At 29.4% G+C, this 16,761-nt stretch overlaps 2 protein-coding genes across 4 annotated transcripts; both read left to right on the top strand.

Annotated features, from left to right (window-relative positions):
- Positions 1-478: 478 nt before the first annotated feature.
- On the top strand, positions 479-4,259 carry LOC148235830 (uncharacterized). Of its 2 annotated transcripts, XM_088184622.1 has the most exons (5): positions 479-667; positions 3,167-3,476; positions 3,550-3,627; positions 3,692-3,869; positions 3,941-4,259. In XM_088184622.1, exons 1-5 carry the CDS (start codon positions 601-603, stop codon positions 4,124-4,126), a joined length of 819 nt encoding a protein of 272 aa, XP_088040748.1. In that variant the 5' UTR covers positions 479-600; the 3' UTR covers positions 4,127-4,259. The 2 variants fall into 2 exon arrangements, with proteins under 2 accessions (XP_088040748.1, XP_088040749.1); XM_088184623.1 differs by lacking the exon at positions 3,550-3,627 and having other exon boundaries at positions 481-667.
- Positions 4,260-10,204: 5,945 nt separating this feature from the next.
- On the top strand, positions 10,205-13,693 carry LOC148235829 (uncharacterized). Of its 2 annotated transcripts, none has more exons than XM_088184761.1 (5): positions 10,205-10,266; positions 11,751-11,889; positions 11,956-12,123; positions 12,207-12,260; positions 12,568-13,693. In XM_088184761.1, exons 2-5 carry the CDS (start codon positions 11,766-11,768, stop codon positions 12,654-12,656), a joined length of 435 nt encoding a protein of 144 aa, XP_088040887.1. In that variant the 5' UTR covers positions 10,205-10,266; positions 11,751-11,765; the 3' UTR covers positions 12,657-13,693. The 2 variants fall into 2 exon arrangements, with proteins under 2 accessions (XP_088040887.1, XP_088040888.1); XM_088184762.1 differs by having other exon boundaries at positions 10,224-10,287.
- Positions 13,694-16,761: the final 3,068 nt, after the last annotated feature.

Genomic DNA, 16,761 nt, shown 5'->3' with positions numbered 1-16,761 from the left:
TGACGAAAATACTGCTCATTTATGAGCCAGATACATAGTCTTTGATATATAATATGTAGTAGAGAAAATAAATTATTTCATTATTCTACTGAATATTTGTTTAGATAAAATATTAAAAAAACATTTCTTTCTGAATATTTAAACTCATAGCCAGTCAATTTTTACAAATGTGGGATTAAAAAGTTGCCTTATCGACGGAAGAAGGTTATATTCGTCGATGGAGGTTATTTTATAATAAATTTGTTATTGGAAAAATACTTTTCATTAAAAAGATGTCCTTTCATCTGGGTATCCATAATATATGTTTCTTTCAACTAAATTCAAATACATACAATACCGCTTTGGGTTAACTTCAATGTGTTGTTCTGCGTCCATTCCTATTTTACATAAATCTATATTGCTTTCTATATTGACAACATCAGATCTCTCTCCCGTAGATTTGACTTCGCATATAAGGCCAGGGTCAATCCGGTCTAGCTCAGAGTACTCAGTTGGCCCAGGCGGGCCACACCGGCTCGACCCTGACCTTCGGCCATCACTATTGCGTCTAACGGACCCCAGCTGGAACCAGTCGCGTACACCACTTATCTCTGAGACGACATGACACTCTACGCCACTACCACAGCTCTGCTGATCCTTGTTGCCATTTCACAAACTTCAGCACAAGGTAATTTATTAAAATGATATCTAATCTAGTCACATATAAAACTACTAACGACCCCTAATCAAAATTTGCTTAAACTTGACCTTGTCAAATATATCTTTTTTAGTATTAAAAAAAATATTTAATGCTTTTTACGAATATTTTATCTCACTTCATATGATAAATGTATATATATATAAAAAAATATCGGATCATCTTTAAATTAGCTTGTATTTAATTTCTCAAAAACGAATGCTTAATTTGAAGAAGTGTTATATAAATATAGATATTCAAAAATAAATTTATATTTAATCAAAGTAAATTTAAAGATTTAAACTGCTAATTGAAACAGATTTAAAATTAAACTAAAATATTTTATTTTTTATTTATATTTTAATTAGATTGAATATTACATTAATAACAATATATGTATGTAAATAAAAAAGTTTTATATTATTGATATTATTTTATTAAAACATAAAAATCACAAAAATGTAAAAATTTAGCAAATAAATTTTAAATTTTTTTTTAATAAAATATAAAATATAATAGCACTACAAATATTACATTTTTATTTCAAAGAACTTTCACGTTATTTTTTATTTAACAATCACAATTTTTATTTTTATTTTTAATAAACCCAATATGAGATCAACGATTAAATTTTTAATTAGTTATTAATTAACCAACAGCTCACCAACGAAACATTATAATAAAAAATCTCATTTCACGGTTATTTATCCCTAATAGTTGCTTTCCTTACTAAGCTATTGTATTACTTACCATGAAAGTCATAATAATCTCGTTGCACGATTAATTGTTAATGCTGATTGCTCAGATATTAACAAAAAAAAGAAACAAAGGTGACAATATGTACTCTTAACCAGTGGTCTTCAACCTAGTGGACCGGCACCGGTCCGCAAGAAATTATATTATATTTGCTTGCAAAAAAGCAGCAGCAGATGTCGCACTAACAAAAATCGTAATTTAATAGTATTAGATTAAATAAATAATATTCTATCCAACATTGGTTTTTATTTTTGGTTGACGCTGGTGCGCGAAATATTTTTCCCATTTTCGCTGAGCCGCGGATGTAAAAAGGTAGAAGAGCACTGCTCTATACAACTTAGATCAATCTGTATTTAAATAAAAAAATATTTAAATTTGAAAGCAGTGGTTTTTAATAAATTGTTAGTGTTATACCATATAACACCAAACGTGAATTAATCCTATCTGTACTTATTTTGCTTTGACATTTTTCTATCTTTAATATATATTATATTAAATAGGGTTATAAGTTAATTTACACTATATAGTCTGTTTATATACCTATATCATTTGTGGATTAAAACACCTTAGTTTATAATTGAGTAATAATCACCACTTAGACAAACTATCTAAAAAATCCAATATTACCCCTACTTCATCTAACATTTGCAAATGTCCTAGTAGCCATTCGTCATTGTTATTGAAGAATATGTCATATTCAATATGACGTTATCTTAAATTAGTATTTATAGCAAACACAATAAGCAGCAATAACGTTTGTCGTCGATCAATTTCGGTTTATCAATTGAACTAAACGCCTTCATAAAATACGACTATCGCATATTTATAAACAATCACCTTGCGTTTGCGATTTTTATTTTGACAAATAGACGTAGACAAGGTCATAAAATAATGTTATAATAAATAAGTAACGATTTCTATGCCGCTTTTATGTCACATATTATTATTTTGTTTGTCCTTTTTGAACACCCTGTTAAAACTTGTTTATAAACAACTAGCGAACCGCTGAGGTATACAAAAATCCCCAGATCAAGTTTTTTATACAATGTTCAAGGTGTAAATCGCCCATCTTCTTCTATCATCTCCATATTCAATTTGCGGTTTTCCTCTGCCTCGCTCCGTATTCTGAGAATTTAGTTAATTTGCTTTTATACGATGTTGATCATATACATATACAACAATATACTAAAAAATAAAAAATGCATGATATTTTTAGAAAACATGATACAACAATAAAAAATAATCTGAAGCAATGCATTGATCGGTCAAAAGTATCGGTATTCTCCAAGATGCACTGTGTAAGTGTATAACGGGATTATTCGACAAAAGCAGACCAATCAAATACTTTTGTTAATTTTGCCTAATGACTGTGATTTCTGAACAGAATTTAATAATACAAAATTGCAATATAGACTTGTTTTATTCAAATGTGAACTAGCTGATTAATTATTATTATAAATAGTAATCTCACAGAAACTGTGGAATACCATATATTTGGGGCTCATGTGCATTTAAACCTACGTCGTTTTTATAATACCATTGTTCTATACTATATAATGCCATGTATTTTTATAATCATCTGGTTTATTTTAATATAAAAATCACGCTTGTTTATGTAAAAAATCTTAACGAACATTATGACCTCATCTTATAGTAACGGGCAAGCATATATAGTGTGACGTGTTTGATACTTCAAGCTAGCAATTTTATTCTAATAAAACTTTTTCATTTTAGTTCGCTATAGAAGAGGTTCCGTCGGTTCCTATGCAGGCTCAATAAACGGTCAAAATTATGGAGGAACCTTCCACAAGCCGGATAATGGTCCGGCAGTTTACAATAGATTTGGAGGTGACGAGTCACCGCAATCTGGACATCCAGGATCTTCCTCAGGATCCTTCGCTGGAGCTTCTTCTGGATCCCACGGAGATTCTTCTGGATATGCACCTCAATTTCCATTCGTGAACTTACCGCCATTCCAAGGCCCAACGGACTTCAACAACTTCTTCCAGAACTACTTCAAACTCTTAAATGACAATTTAGCAACGTGAGTAATCATAATCAAAATTAACAACTTCTTTTATGGTGTTGGTTTAATATTTCTTAAACACGCATGACAGTGCTTCTAGACAAAACAAACCGCATTCTATGACTTCTTCTACTGTTTCAGTAAACTTTTTAGATAAACCTGGCGAAGGGTAATCTTATTGAATTATCTAACACATGTGTCTTATTGTTATTAATTATTTTATAAAATTTCAGGGCTTTCTCTAAAAACTTCGCCTATCAACAAGCCGCTTTTGAAGCGGCACAAAATGCTTTTCAATCTACAGCAAACAAATACGAGCCTAATGGCTCAAATTTCAATGGAGCTGCATCTAGTGCTCATTATGGTCCTGGAGGAGGTCACCAAACAGCTGGAACTTATCCAGAAAATCATGTTAGTTAAAAATAGTTAAAATTATCAGGAATTATTATATTATATTTTTATTTAAATATTTTAATTTTTAGTCCAATCCCAACATAAACACGCGGTTCCAGAGCGAAGGTCCACAACCAGGCGGGGGCTCATTCGGCGTTTCTTCAGCATCTTTTGCAAGTTCCTCAGACGTCAACGGTCACAAGACGAATCGTAAAGAAGCAGTTACCACCATCAACGACAATGGAAAAGTGACGACTTACAGAGTCAAGAATTAAATTTTGTATTTTTTTATAACATGATATTATTATCGTAGTGTTTTTTATATAAATAATAAATATATTTTCATGTGATAAATTGTAGAATATATTTACATTTTTCGAAATGATTAAAATGGATTTTTATAGAAAATGTAAAATGTTTTATTTGGCATTATAATATTAATTAACTATGGATCATATGTATATAAATATAAAAATAACGTCTTTATCTTTGTTTAATGATGCTTTGTTTTTATATCATTAAAATAAACGTATTATAAACATGTTCTGCGTATACTGTGTACATTTTCAAGGTTTATAACAAAAAACATTCATAGAAGCAAAAATAGAGAATAAATTAACAATATCAGTGAGCAATGAATATTATAAAATAACTAACATCGTAGCACTTAAAAAAATGTTGGATAACTAATATAATCCATATTAAGCTTATTTAAAAGTAGTATAGCTCACACAGTCTTAGGTCGGTTTCACACGTGCCGGATGGATTTGCCCGGCACCGGGCTGGCGGCGTGTAGTGAGGGTGGTGTTGTATGGGCAGCGTCGGGCCGGCGCCGGATGGATTCGTCCGGCACGTCTGAAATGGTAAGTACTAGCCCATACAACACCATCCCCACTACACGGCGCCGGCCCGGTGCCGGGTTAATCCATCCGGCACGTGTGAAACCGGCCTTACAGTTAATGTAGTTATTAAAAGTAATATATTAAATAGACAAAATACTTTAAAAATCACTTGCCGTGCTTACCCGAGTGTGGTTAGTAATATATATGTATGAATGTAGTGTTTCCTCTTGAAAATTATTTCTCGAGAATTTCTTGAGAAAAATGCTAAATCGAAAATTCTCATTTCTCGAGAATTTTAGAATGTTTTTTGTTAAAAAAAATAATTTAAATATTTTATAACTACTGCATAAAAAGAATAAGTCCCTGCCAGCTGTTTGAAATATGCATGCTTTCTTGAAAGCTTTTTATAGAGTTCGGAAGTATTAGAATAAAAAATCAGCTTTATCTTTGCTTTGAAACTACAATAATATTCAGAAAAGAAGAAACCACTCCGCATGGGAATCGGTAGCTTTTTAAAATGTATGAGGGCTTTCCGCAATGCTACGCCATAAAATTTGCCTGTCAGCGACCTTGAATATCGTTTTTACTTTTTTTATAAATATATTCTTGCAATGATTTTTTCTAAAGTTGGGCCCCTCAAGGAGAACGGGCCACGGGAATTTGTTACCTCTCTCGGCAGGACTGGTGAAGTGAGCAAGTGGCACTTTTTTATACATGTTTTATAGAAGGCTTACTCCTGCCTTTGATACATCGTAGTCATTCATGGGCGATCGTCTAATAATTACAAAAGATATGTATAATAATGCTTATTCGAGGTCATGATTATTTTTGCAGATGTATGTATCGAAGCTTATGAAAGAAGGGCTTGAATTTTTTTATATTATGGTGGTTAATGGTAATTGGTGGCTTTCCAAAATCTTTGTTTAAAATTCTTGGGTGTTCCGAAACTCCGATTTTACTAATGTTATATTTGGGTAAAGTAAACCTTTGTTCTTGTAGCTTTCACTTAAATCCCTTACAGTACAAAATATCGCAGTGGAAAAATATTGTACAAGAACTTCAAAGTTCAATTCCCGTCGATAGCGATTTTGAAAAAAATGGTAGTAACAATATTTTTTAATTAGTGCTATTTAGCAATTATTACAAAATTAATATTCTTGATGAATTTTCTTTCCACATATCATAGCAACAAATCGTAAATGGAACTACTCACCTATTCTTCTTCCAAGAAAATTTGTATGCTTAGGCATTCGAGTCACAATCAGTAGATGAGGAAAATGTTTTTATTAAAATATAATACAATGGTTATTTAAAATAAAAATGATAAAAAATAGTTCATAGCAAAAGATTTATTTTAAACATAAAATGCATTAGATATCAATTAAAAAAGATATGGATCACGGAGAAGATGCAGAGTGAACAACGTCGAGACAAAAACCCAAAAATGCGTTAATTATTATTTTAAGTCCTTAATCGAAGCGATCAAAAATAAATAATTAAAATTAAATTAGATACATTAACATGATAATAATATTAGCAAAAAACATTATAAACAATATATAAAAACCAGCACTTTTTGTACCCATCTCAGGGTGATCTTGAAGCAAACGGTGGCATTAATTTCCCATCAAGAGGGTTCTTGGTGGTCGTTTCGCTCATTAGCCAAGAATGAGTGTACGGTCTATAAGTGGGCTTTGCAACATAAACAGGTTTCCTGGTGCATCTGCAATAGGTGATAAACTGTGGATTTAAATCCACAAAACCACCTTCTCTCCCTCGAACGTTATGATGGAAATAATCGTTGGGAAAACGAGGTCCAGCTATAGGCTTCCAACCAGAAGACCACCCAGGAGGAATCCCATGATTTCCATTGCCTATATTATAATGATGATAACTTTGCGTAGTTGGTCTCATTGTGGTATGACCTTCAGATTTCGATTTCATGTCAAAGTATTCATACCAGTTTTTCGGTTCTAATTTAGGGGGTTCCAGAGTAATCGATGGAATGGCTATATCATCAGTTCTAACAAAATCAGATTTATGATTTTCAGCTTTTATATCTTTAGGATCTACGCCAACGTATCCTTTGACAACAGGCACATCTTCATCATTTTCATCACTCTCATCTGCCACCATTTTTGCACTCTCATCTTTAGATTCTTGATTTGCAACTATTTTCAGATGAATATTAGCAACTTTTTTATCATTATCAAAAGCGCCATCTTCATCTTTGAAGGTCACTACACATTTATTACCATTACACACTATTTCCGAATCCGCATACAAATCTGAAGGTTCTGATCTTTTTTTCAGCACAATCATGTCAGAAGTATGAATATTTTCTGAATATTGATTTTCGCCAGTTTGATTGCTTTCCAAAAATGCATCGTCAAAATCTAATTTAGACACGACCCTCAATGCAAATGCTGGAATATATCAAACTAATTATTAAAATGCTTACAATATCACATCAATGGAAAGTATCGTTACTTACATGAATTAATACAAAGTACGCCAAATAAATATATATACAAATATATTATTTCAAACATGATGCCAGGACAATGCCGAGATATACACTAAATCATTCTTAGGCTTCACTGCGACTTTTATGATTTACTAAAATTGCTCTTAATCGGTTTACCTGTGCTTACAAAATTGTCACGCGAACATCAATGTCATTGAAGTCTTCCTGTCACTGTTTTGCGATTTTATCTTTCGATTGTTATGAAACTTGTACGTCGAGAATCTTATTTTTGTGATTCGCATTATTTTCAGTTTTCAACATGGACCAATCAAACTCAACCACGTAAAAGACTTTTATTTAGTTGTTACGTTACTTTTAAAATATATAGAGCATGGATATATTTCAAAGCTAGTCAATCCACAAAACGATATAAAGCTTAGATAATTGGGTAGAAAATGGCACACACAAAAATAAAAATGAGCAAACGATATATTAATATTTCTTTTAAATAAATTAATATATTATATAATAAAAACGCAAAATAAGCGAACTAATCGTGTAATTTTTTTTAGTCGTCACGATTTGATTTGATAAGATACGATAAATCTGGCAATAGTAGTTAGACTTGGAAAAATGCAATTTTGAGATGCACGCTATATGTATCCTCAGTGATATCTGAAGCTGACCATTTTTTTTTTGTTAAAGTACGATCCAACGGTTTATGTGCGAATTATGTTTCTTCGGCACTATAACTAACGTTAATAAATCTCATAAAAATGCATAGATATTTTATTATAATATATTGTAAAATATAATAATAAAAAAACGCTAAACAACAAAATTTGAATAAATTCTGATAATTTATTATTTTATATATTTTATCACGAGGTGTGATATAAATATATAAAATAACGATTTATTCGGTTACTCTTGCTGGCACTACTGTATGTGCCATATTGGACGCGTAGTTTGTGTTTGAAAACAGAGTATTGACGACACATTTTATCGCGCATTTTGGAATAAAGGTTTTGTTTTAGATTGTTTGTTTAGAAATGGTGCACATCTTGAAGTACGTTTATGAATAGTTCATACATTTTCAAAAGAGCAGTAAATACGTCAAAGACGACAAGAGAAAAAGGCGACCTAGCACATTATTGACCGATAAAAATACAAAGAAACATTCGAGACATTGTGCTTATTAATACAGAATATATATTAAAGGAATTTCTGAAGAAGTTGATATCATGAACGGTTCTCGAAATTTTTGCCATAAAACGAGTGCCAGGCAAATTTGTATCAATAGTTAATTTCTGATGACACATAATTCTTATTTGTGCCCTTTATTTTTGAGGCAAAAAAATATATATAATTTACCACGTATAGAATAATGTAGATGTCAATATCAGGCAGTCCAGTTGAAGCAGGTCTTGGAAGTACTACGAGTCTTAGCTGGTGTATCGAGTGGCATGTCTGGTGGCTTCTTTAAAGATTGGCACAAGTAATTCGTGATATGCTCTTCTCATGTGAGTCACAGTTATGTTGTGCGTGTCAGATTAAATTCTCTAATGATAATTCTACAATGTGGTCCAGCAAGTACTAGAAGAAGCAATATAAAAAATGCCATAAAATATAAATAATTGTACAGTGACTAATATTTTACTTCTCAGTTCCTTGGCATAAAGCCATTTACCTGATTATCGTTTTCTTCATTTCTTCCTTCATTTTCCTCCCCCTTTATTTTATTATGGAAAGAAAAAAAAATTCATTGTTTTTGTTTTATGATATAATATTATTTATTTAATAATCATTTGTTATTATTGCCATTTGAATTTAACTAATAGTTTTTATATAAGTTGTTTATTAATCGATTCGAGTGACATTTTATTTTTTTCGCGATGTTTGATTTTTAGTTTATCGAAGTATTCAGTTTACAAAGCTTTCACACGTGGCCGGTCTCTGGCCGGTTTCTGGCCGGTTTCTTCCCAACCCGACCTATACCCCGTCAACTGATGCCAGTCATTTAGGATTAACGGCTTCACATAAGTCCTTCCACGCATTTCGCGTTAGGATTTTATTTTTGTATGTATTCTACTAAGATAATTAAAAGAGATTATATTCATATAATTAAAATTTCGAGGTGTATTTCTTCCGCTATTGCCTAAACACGAGGAAAATATTTTATAATTTTATTACAAGATACCACAATCACTGTCAACGGCCCGGTTCATGTTTGAGTTTTACCCCCGCCACACTCAACGCGGTACCCGTCGCCGGACAGTTGTAGTGAGCGCGACCAGCGACATCCCGGCAGCCAGCGTCGGGCCGGCGCCGGATGGATTCGTCCGGCACGTCTGAAATGGTCAGTACTAGCCCATACAACACCACCCCCACTACACGGCGCCGGCCCGGTGCCGGGCGAATTCATCCGGCACATGTGAAACCGGCCGTAGAGTGTCTATTTTTAAGTCCCGGTGGATAATCGAGTTGCGGAAAACCAATGAGCATTTGTCGCCATTCGTAACGAGATGTTTTGTTAGGTTTGTAGCGTTTTTGCATATTTTCTATGATTGAGTATGTATGGAGGCATATGAAATTACTGGTCGGATGCTCGATTTGTAGAGGAGCAGTTTATTTTTAGTATTTAATTTACTTTTTTTATTTAATCGTCTTTGGCGAGTTGCTTCTACCAACCGATGAACTATTTCTCAGCTATTCTTTCGGCTAAACTTACGTACTAAAAGCGGCCTGTGTAGCATTACAGTTATGATTAATTTGTAAAGAAGCAAAGTCGGAGATTGACTTTTTTGTCCAAACTGCACCTTGAATATTTGTATAATAAAACGCAACTAATTATAAAAGGCAGTGAATTCAAAAGCAAGATCTATCTGTCAGATTTAGTCAGCTTTTAAGTGTATTAATTTCACAAACATGATTTATTGTTGGTTAGGTTGGAATAATGGGTAATATGTTACTTACAGATAATTTATAAAATGGGTGGGGTCGTCGTTTATGCTTTGCGCGAATCTCTAATGAATATTTACATCTGGTAACACAGGCTATAGACGTCAAAGCTGTCAAACGTGACAGCGCGATAATGAGCTTCTAGGTAGATTTCGATGTTTTAACCGTAATGTGATTCTATGACAAAAAACTATTATTCCAATATATTTGAAAGTACAATATAATTCTTATGTTGCCAACTACAGTTGTATATTACAATTTATTTTCTCATAATATTGTGTTAAGTATTGCGCAACAAGGTCATTCAATATGATACGATTTTTCGTACATCAATTTATTTTTAAAAACTAATTTTACACATAATTTAAATTTTTTTAATGATCAGTAATTTTAATAAATGGTCAGTAATTGAAATAATTTTTCAGTAGTTAAATTGCTAGTAATTATATTAAATGATTAGTAATTATCTAAGATTCTTTTTATATTAAGGGTTGTTTTAAAATAAATGGGTTACTAATAATTTGACTGAATGTCAGTTTTTTAAAAGAAATGTTAGTAGAAACAAAATTAAATGGCTCCATAAAAATATGTTTACTGACCGTTCATTAAAAAGTTACTGATTATATATGACATACTTACTGGTTCTTTTATTTTATAGTAGCTGCCATTTATAGTTATAAAAATTAATTATTTATTTTGTTGGCTTGAAAATTTGTTTTTTTTATTTTGCTTATTATTTTTTTTATACTTTACGTTTATATACTATGTAATGTATATAATATGTATTATAGTTTACGTTTATATAATATGTAATGCCATTAATATTTTTAAATAAATATATATCTAAATATAAACGATTTTGTTGTATATTTGTGCTCTATTTATTCCACATGCAGCTGTGAAAAATTATTAAAAGAACCATAACAAAAAATCAGTAATGGATTATCTACCTTAGCATAATTACAATAAAGCATTTTATAAAAAAGTAAACAATATTACTGATTATTTAATATAATTACTGACTATTCGACAACTGGCCAAAAATTACTACTGACAACTTAAATAAATTACTGACCAAAATCAATAAAAATTTATACAGGCCATACAAATTTATATATTTTTAATCTACTACCAATGTATGTACTAAAATACAATTATTTTTGCGTATTAAAGAAAAAAAATTAAATTTTAAATATCTTAGAAACAAAACATTAATAATTAATATATGGTTAGTAAATTATCAGTAACTTCATAATATACAGCCAGTAAAGATGTAACTATTTACTCATCCCACTGAAAATACTAAAAATAATTTAATGTTTCATTACATGCATATTAAATTCATAGAACTATTCGAAGGATCATATATTAATTTATATAAAAAATATTTCATTATAGATTTTGAAAGAACTATTTCATAATACACATATTATCTTAATTTGTTAAAATACCAACATTCAAAAAAATATAACTAACTATTAAATTTAAAATTACTGACCCGTTGTAAAAACTACCCATACCACTACTGACCTCTTATTTAAGATATAGACTGTTGAACAAAATCAAAATTAAAATACATTACTCACCCCATAAAGATAAAATGTATATAGCGTTATTAATATATTTCAGATTTAAACAAACACAATGGACATCGACCTAGATTCGGAAATGAACATTTTTCGCATAATAATATATGGTACAATTATTACTATGGTGCTTTTACTGGTTTGCCTTATCTTGTACAAATTGAAACAAATGACATACACAAGTATGCTATAACAGTTACATTTTATTGCTTACCCTTGATAATATTTATGTAAATTATCTTTGTTAGGAACTACTGTGATTGGCGCTCCACTTCCAAATATACCACCGTATCCAATTAGTCCAAATATGATGCCTTTACCAACTCAAGATGCAATTAGTAGTGAATTTAATAATAGTTGCATAATCGGACGATATCCATCAAATATAGTAATCGCACCTCCGTTATCTCAACGAGGTATTAAAAAAATGTATTTTTCACTTTATTTGTATTGATTTAAACAGAAACAATTTTTATTAATTATTTTTTTATGTATTTAGATTCCATGCCAGAACCAGATTATCCACTATATCCGCCAACAGCACCTTATCCAGGTATTTATTTTAAAATATTAGCTCTATTTTTAAATGAATATAAATACTGAGAAGTCTTAAAATATATTTCAAGATTTTTTATAAATTTATTGTTTCAAGATCAAATAGTCATTTAAATGGCATGGTAAGTTAGATTTTTAAAATATCTCATTTAATTTCTGTAGCATCAACTTTAGATACTATTTCCATTATAGCAGCGATATGACCCTGAAGTAATACATTGATAAAAAGAGTTTAAATTGGATTTAATTTGGCTTTTATTATAGCTTTTATTCTTTTTTTATATATTATTTTTCTTATATTACAGAAATGACAAATCAAAATCCACCATCATACGAAGAAGCAACTGTCGGTGCTTATGCCAAACAAACAGCATACAATTCAGAGTTGCGTTAATGATGTCAACAATATGTTGTAACATGTCGACCTCAATGATTTACTTTTAATGGAATAAGAAAATTAATAAATATTGAATAATATAATATGCATTATTATCATGATATGTGTAACTGTATTTATATATTTTTTGTATTAATAATGATATGTTGAAACAAATACGATTAAACCAAACTATGATATGCCTATAACCATCTTATTGGATATATAAATTGATCTGGGATGTGTTATCCCATCAATTATCTGAAGTACACGCAAATATTTTTGCTACTTGATTTTAACTAATATAAAAACATTGGTAATTTAACTTTAAATACCCCACATATTTGCCTTATCTAAATGTTCTTTAACTTTATTCGCTTTACATAAATTAACAAAATAGGGTTAGGTGACTGTTTTTGTTTAATCAAATGCACTACCTGCATATTATAGTTAATATTTTATCTATCCTTCAATATGTGTGCTGTAAAATATTGTTGTATAGATTTTAATTAATTGTTATATTATTTAATATTTATAAAAGTTATGTAAATTTAATACCATATTCTTAACCCTTATTTTCATCCAATGTCATAATTCTGTTTCATATTTGACTTTATATGTATTATTATCACACTAAAAAACTTCCAACCAGGCTCTACAGCTTATGCCTTAAATGCTAAGAACTTAATTTATTTATATATTTAAAATTTAACCATCATTATTTGAAATATATCTATCCGAAGATTTATTTAATTGTGTAATATAAATATCTACCTCAGTTTATTAATAGATGTATAAAACTGTGAATTATTTACAACTGTGATAAAAATGAACTCAATTGAAGAATCTCAATAGTAACTATTAATTTCTTATTGGATTATGGTTAATATTTTTCTAAATTTATGTTGTGTAACATAACACCCAAATATGATATATAAATGAATAAAATATGAGTACTGTAATTTATAAATTATATATTTATTTAGCAAGTGTATTATAGTATACTTGTCAATGTCCTATCAATATATGTGTATATTATAAAATGACAAATGAAAGATTTTTCTATTTTTATTAAATAATTACCTGTTTATTTTATTATGGATAAAACTTGGCGGCACTCTGGTAACACTATTCACTTTCGTATTAGTAACATATAAACAAATTATATTTCTATAAATAATACTGCAGCGGCTTAATCTAATTGTCACCCATCACCATCCGTCCGGCAAATAATAAAACCTTAATTTTTTGTAGTCATAATCCTGTTGTAATAAACACCAACAAAATAAAAGATACTAAAAGTAAAATTTTATGCAAAACAAAATCAAAATAAGACGATTTCGAGCTGTGCCCTCCTTAAAACACATTATAGTATTATACATTGATAGAGTAATATTTTTAATTTTTTTTCTGAGAAGAAAGCTGTAAATTTAAATGTTATTAATAAATTCATACTATGACTATTATTTAGAGTCGCGGGAACACAGAGGACCTTGTGGGTATATTAATGTTGTAATTTAAGTGTCCGGATTATAGTAAGCCTAACTATTAAATCCAAAATGTTCCGAACGTACATGTGCCGGATTATCCGCGCAGTGAATAAATTCAGTTTCGTTGATATTGAACAATGAAATTATAAATCAATTGTTTGATAAATTTTAACTGACCTAATTAGTAAAATTATATTAATACTATTAAAAATATAACTACACTGCAACAATTGCGAAACGTCCAATTGCTGTTCAAACTCAAATCTAAGTTCTAAAACTAATTATAGTTATTGAACTTCCATCAGATTAATTTGTTTGGGTTAGGTTTGAATTGATCATTAAATATTTCTTGATATGTATTTACTTAATGCTCACACAAATCATTCGTTTTACAAAACATTACAAATAGAATGCTGCTCATACTATTGATTGTTAATATAAACGTAGATATATTTATTTAATGCGTATCTTTTATTATTTTAATGCACAAAAAAATCATTTTGTGGAACAAAGTATTTATTTAAATGCACGTATCTCTTAAAATAATTCGCTTTTACATTGAAACCTTACATAAAAATATAAAAAAAGACGGCTTTTATAAATTATGTCAGGTTTTTCATGAATTTCTTACTCCCCTCCCTTCTTCCCCCACCCTTAAACCTGTGACATTATTTATGGAATCTGCCTAAAGAGAACAATAATTTCCTTACTACCTCATTTAGTGTGACTTTCTGCCTACATGATCTAGTAATGAGAAAAATAGTATACATATAATAATTGTGAATCTAAGAATGTTGAAGTAAATTATAAAGTAATAAATAAAAATCTGAGGTAAAAAAACTGACTCAAATAATGTTTGTGTATTTTGGTAACGTTCAAAGTAAATGTGTAAATTAACTTAAATTCATTAAAACAAATATCTTTCTTGTACACTTATTCATATTAGCGTCCACCAGATGCGACGTCTATTGCGGAGATTTGCTAGAAAATTTCTTACTACGCCTCTGCTATTTATTTACAATTACAACATATAAGTTTGAAATAACAGACTCCAAATTATTTACAAATGTTTTTTTCTGATATGAGGGATAAAATTAAATAAAAAAATTGGCAATTAATGTATCCGCAAGTTTCCATTATTTTCTAATAAATTTTTAGAAAAAACTGTGTTTTGTATTAACTCACTCGGTTATTAAATTAAATTAAATAATATTCGAATAATTGTTAATATGAAAAATATAATAAATGATTCTAATATGCGTACCATAAATACATATGTGTAAAAATAATAAATTCATGTATACAGTTTTAGTATTGATTATTCCTTAATATTTACATCTGGCAGCACTGTTCTTAAATCCTTCTCTGCTATCGTCGAGCTTTTTTGCGAGATAATAATATATGAAAATTCAGAGAATACGATTTTACAAGTAAATTATAAATATTAAAAAATAGCAATAATTTAACAGTAATGGTTTTATATATATAGACGGTTAAGATGAAGACTGTCACAACTCAAAATTAATGAATTTTTCAGGAAAAGCATTTCAAGAATATCATAATAAAACAGCCATCAGGATATACAATAAAAACAAGCGACTCTATTAGGAATTTAAAGGCGCTTTACATATTAATTAGGTAAAACACTTTGATGAAGTAAACCACAAATTGCTGCTGGTAAAGTTACTGATATGTGGAGGTTTTTTTGTTTGCTTTTTTGTATTTAATTGATATGTTAAGCTTTTCTAAATTTCTTGTATATACACTAATTTGCAGAAAGAAAATAATTTCATTTAACCAAAACATTCCAAGCCTTCCAAAATTTATAAAAATTATTCAGATATACTTGAAAGATACCTAAGGGGTAGATTATATTCATGGCGAACCTTATGAGCCAGTATATTATAATTCACATGAAACCTTATTGTAAACCTCGCTTTCAATCGCATGTTTAATATTATTTAGTGTACAAAGTATGAAAATACTATTGATAATTAAGCTTTCAGATTAAAAAGTATACTTATATTTGACGTTATAATTAATATGGAAACTCAATAAGAACAATGTTTGTGTAAGTATATGGTTAAAATTGGAATTACTTTCATGATAAATGCTTCTGCATACTATTATAATGTAGAATCTATTGCAAATATTCAGAATGCAATTAATAGTATATGAAATATAATATTTTTATTATTCTTGTAATTTTTTTATTTATAATCCTTTGTTGCCATACTACTATTTTTTCTACAAAACAAAATAATCATAATCGCAAAAATGTAATATAAAAATAATTAATATTAAAAATATGCGTTATAAACTAGTGTGTATAATACGCATACAATAAAAAATGGGCCACCTAAAGCAGCCCACCGTACAAACTATAAGTTCAATTGTAAATATCTTGATCATTGTTCACAATTATGAAAATAATAATCGAATAATTTACAGTTATCAATAATAATGATAATAAATATAATCATAGTATATTAATGTATTGCTGTTGACATTAATTAGTACTAACTTCTAAATAATACTTTATCAAAAGTAGTGTTTTAATGCAATTTTATGAAAATATTCCCATTTACCATTTTCAGTTGATTCATTTAAAAATTTTATAAATGACTTGGGGT

Source organism: Plectrocnemia conspersa, unplaced genomic scaffold, assembly GCF_051122295.1.
Source record: "Plectrocnemia conspersa isolate PC_06_02 unplaced genomic scaffold, ASM5112229v1 ptg000004l, whole genome shotgun sequence".
In the NCBI taxonomy this organism is placed as follows: domain Eukaryota; kingdom Metazoa; phylum Arthropoda; class Insecta; order Trichoptera; family Polycentropodidae; genus Plectrocnemia; species Plectrocnemia conspersa.
This window is presented reverse-complemented; position numbering and strand designations above follow the sequence as displayed.

Bases quoted from the DNA above. Each gene is read 5' to 3' on its own strand.
- LOC148235829 (XM_088184761.1), top strand. From the start codon at position 11,766: ATGGACATCGACCTAGATTCGGAAATGAACATTTTTCGCATAATAATA. The intron at 11,890-11,955 runs GTATGCTATAAC...TATCTTTGTTAG, and splicing joins GAAACAAATGACATACACAA to GAACTACTGTGATTGGCGCT. The intron at 12,124-12,206 runs GTATTAAAAAAA...TTATGTATTTAG, and splicing joins ACCTCCGTTATCTCAACGAG to ATTCCATGCCAGAACCAGAT.
- LOC148235830 (XM_088184622.1), top strand. From the start codon at position 601: ATGACACTCTACGCCACTACCACAGCTCTGCTGATCCTTGTTGCCATT. The intron at 668-3,166 runs GTAATTTATTAA...TTTTCATTTTAG, and splicing joins TTCACAAACTTCAGCACAAG to TTCGCTATAGAAGAGGTTCC. The intron at 3,477-3,549 runs GTGAGTAATCAT...CACGCATGACAG, and splicing joins TTAAATGACAATTTAGCAAC to TGCTTCTAGACAAAACAAAC.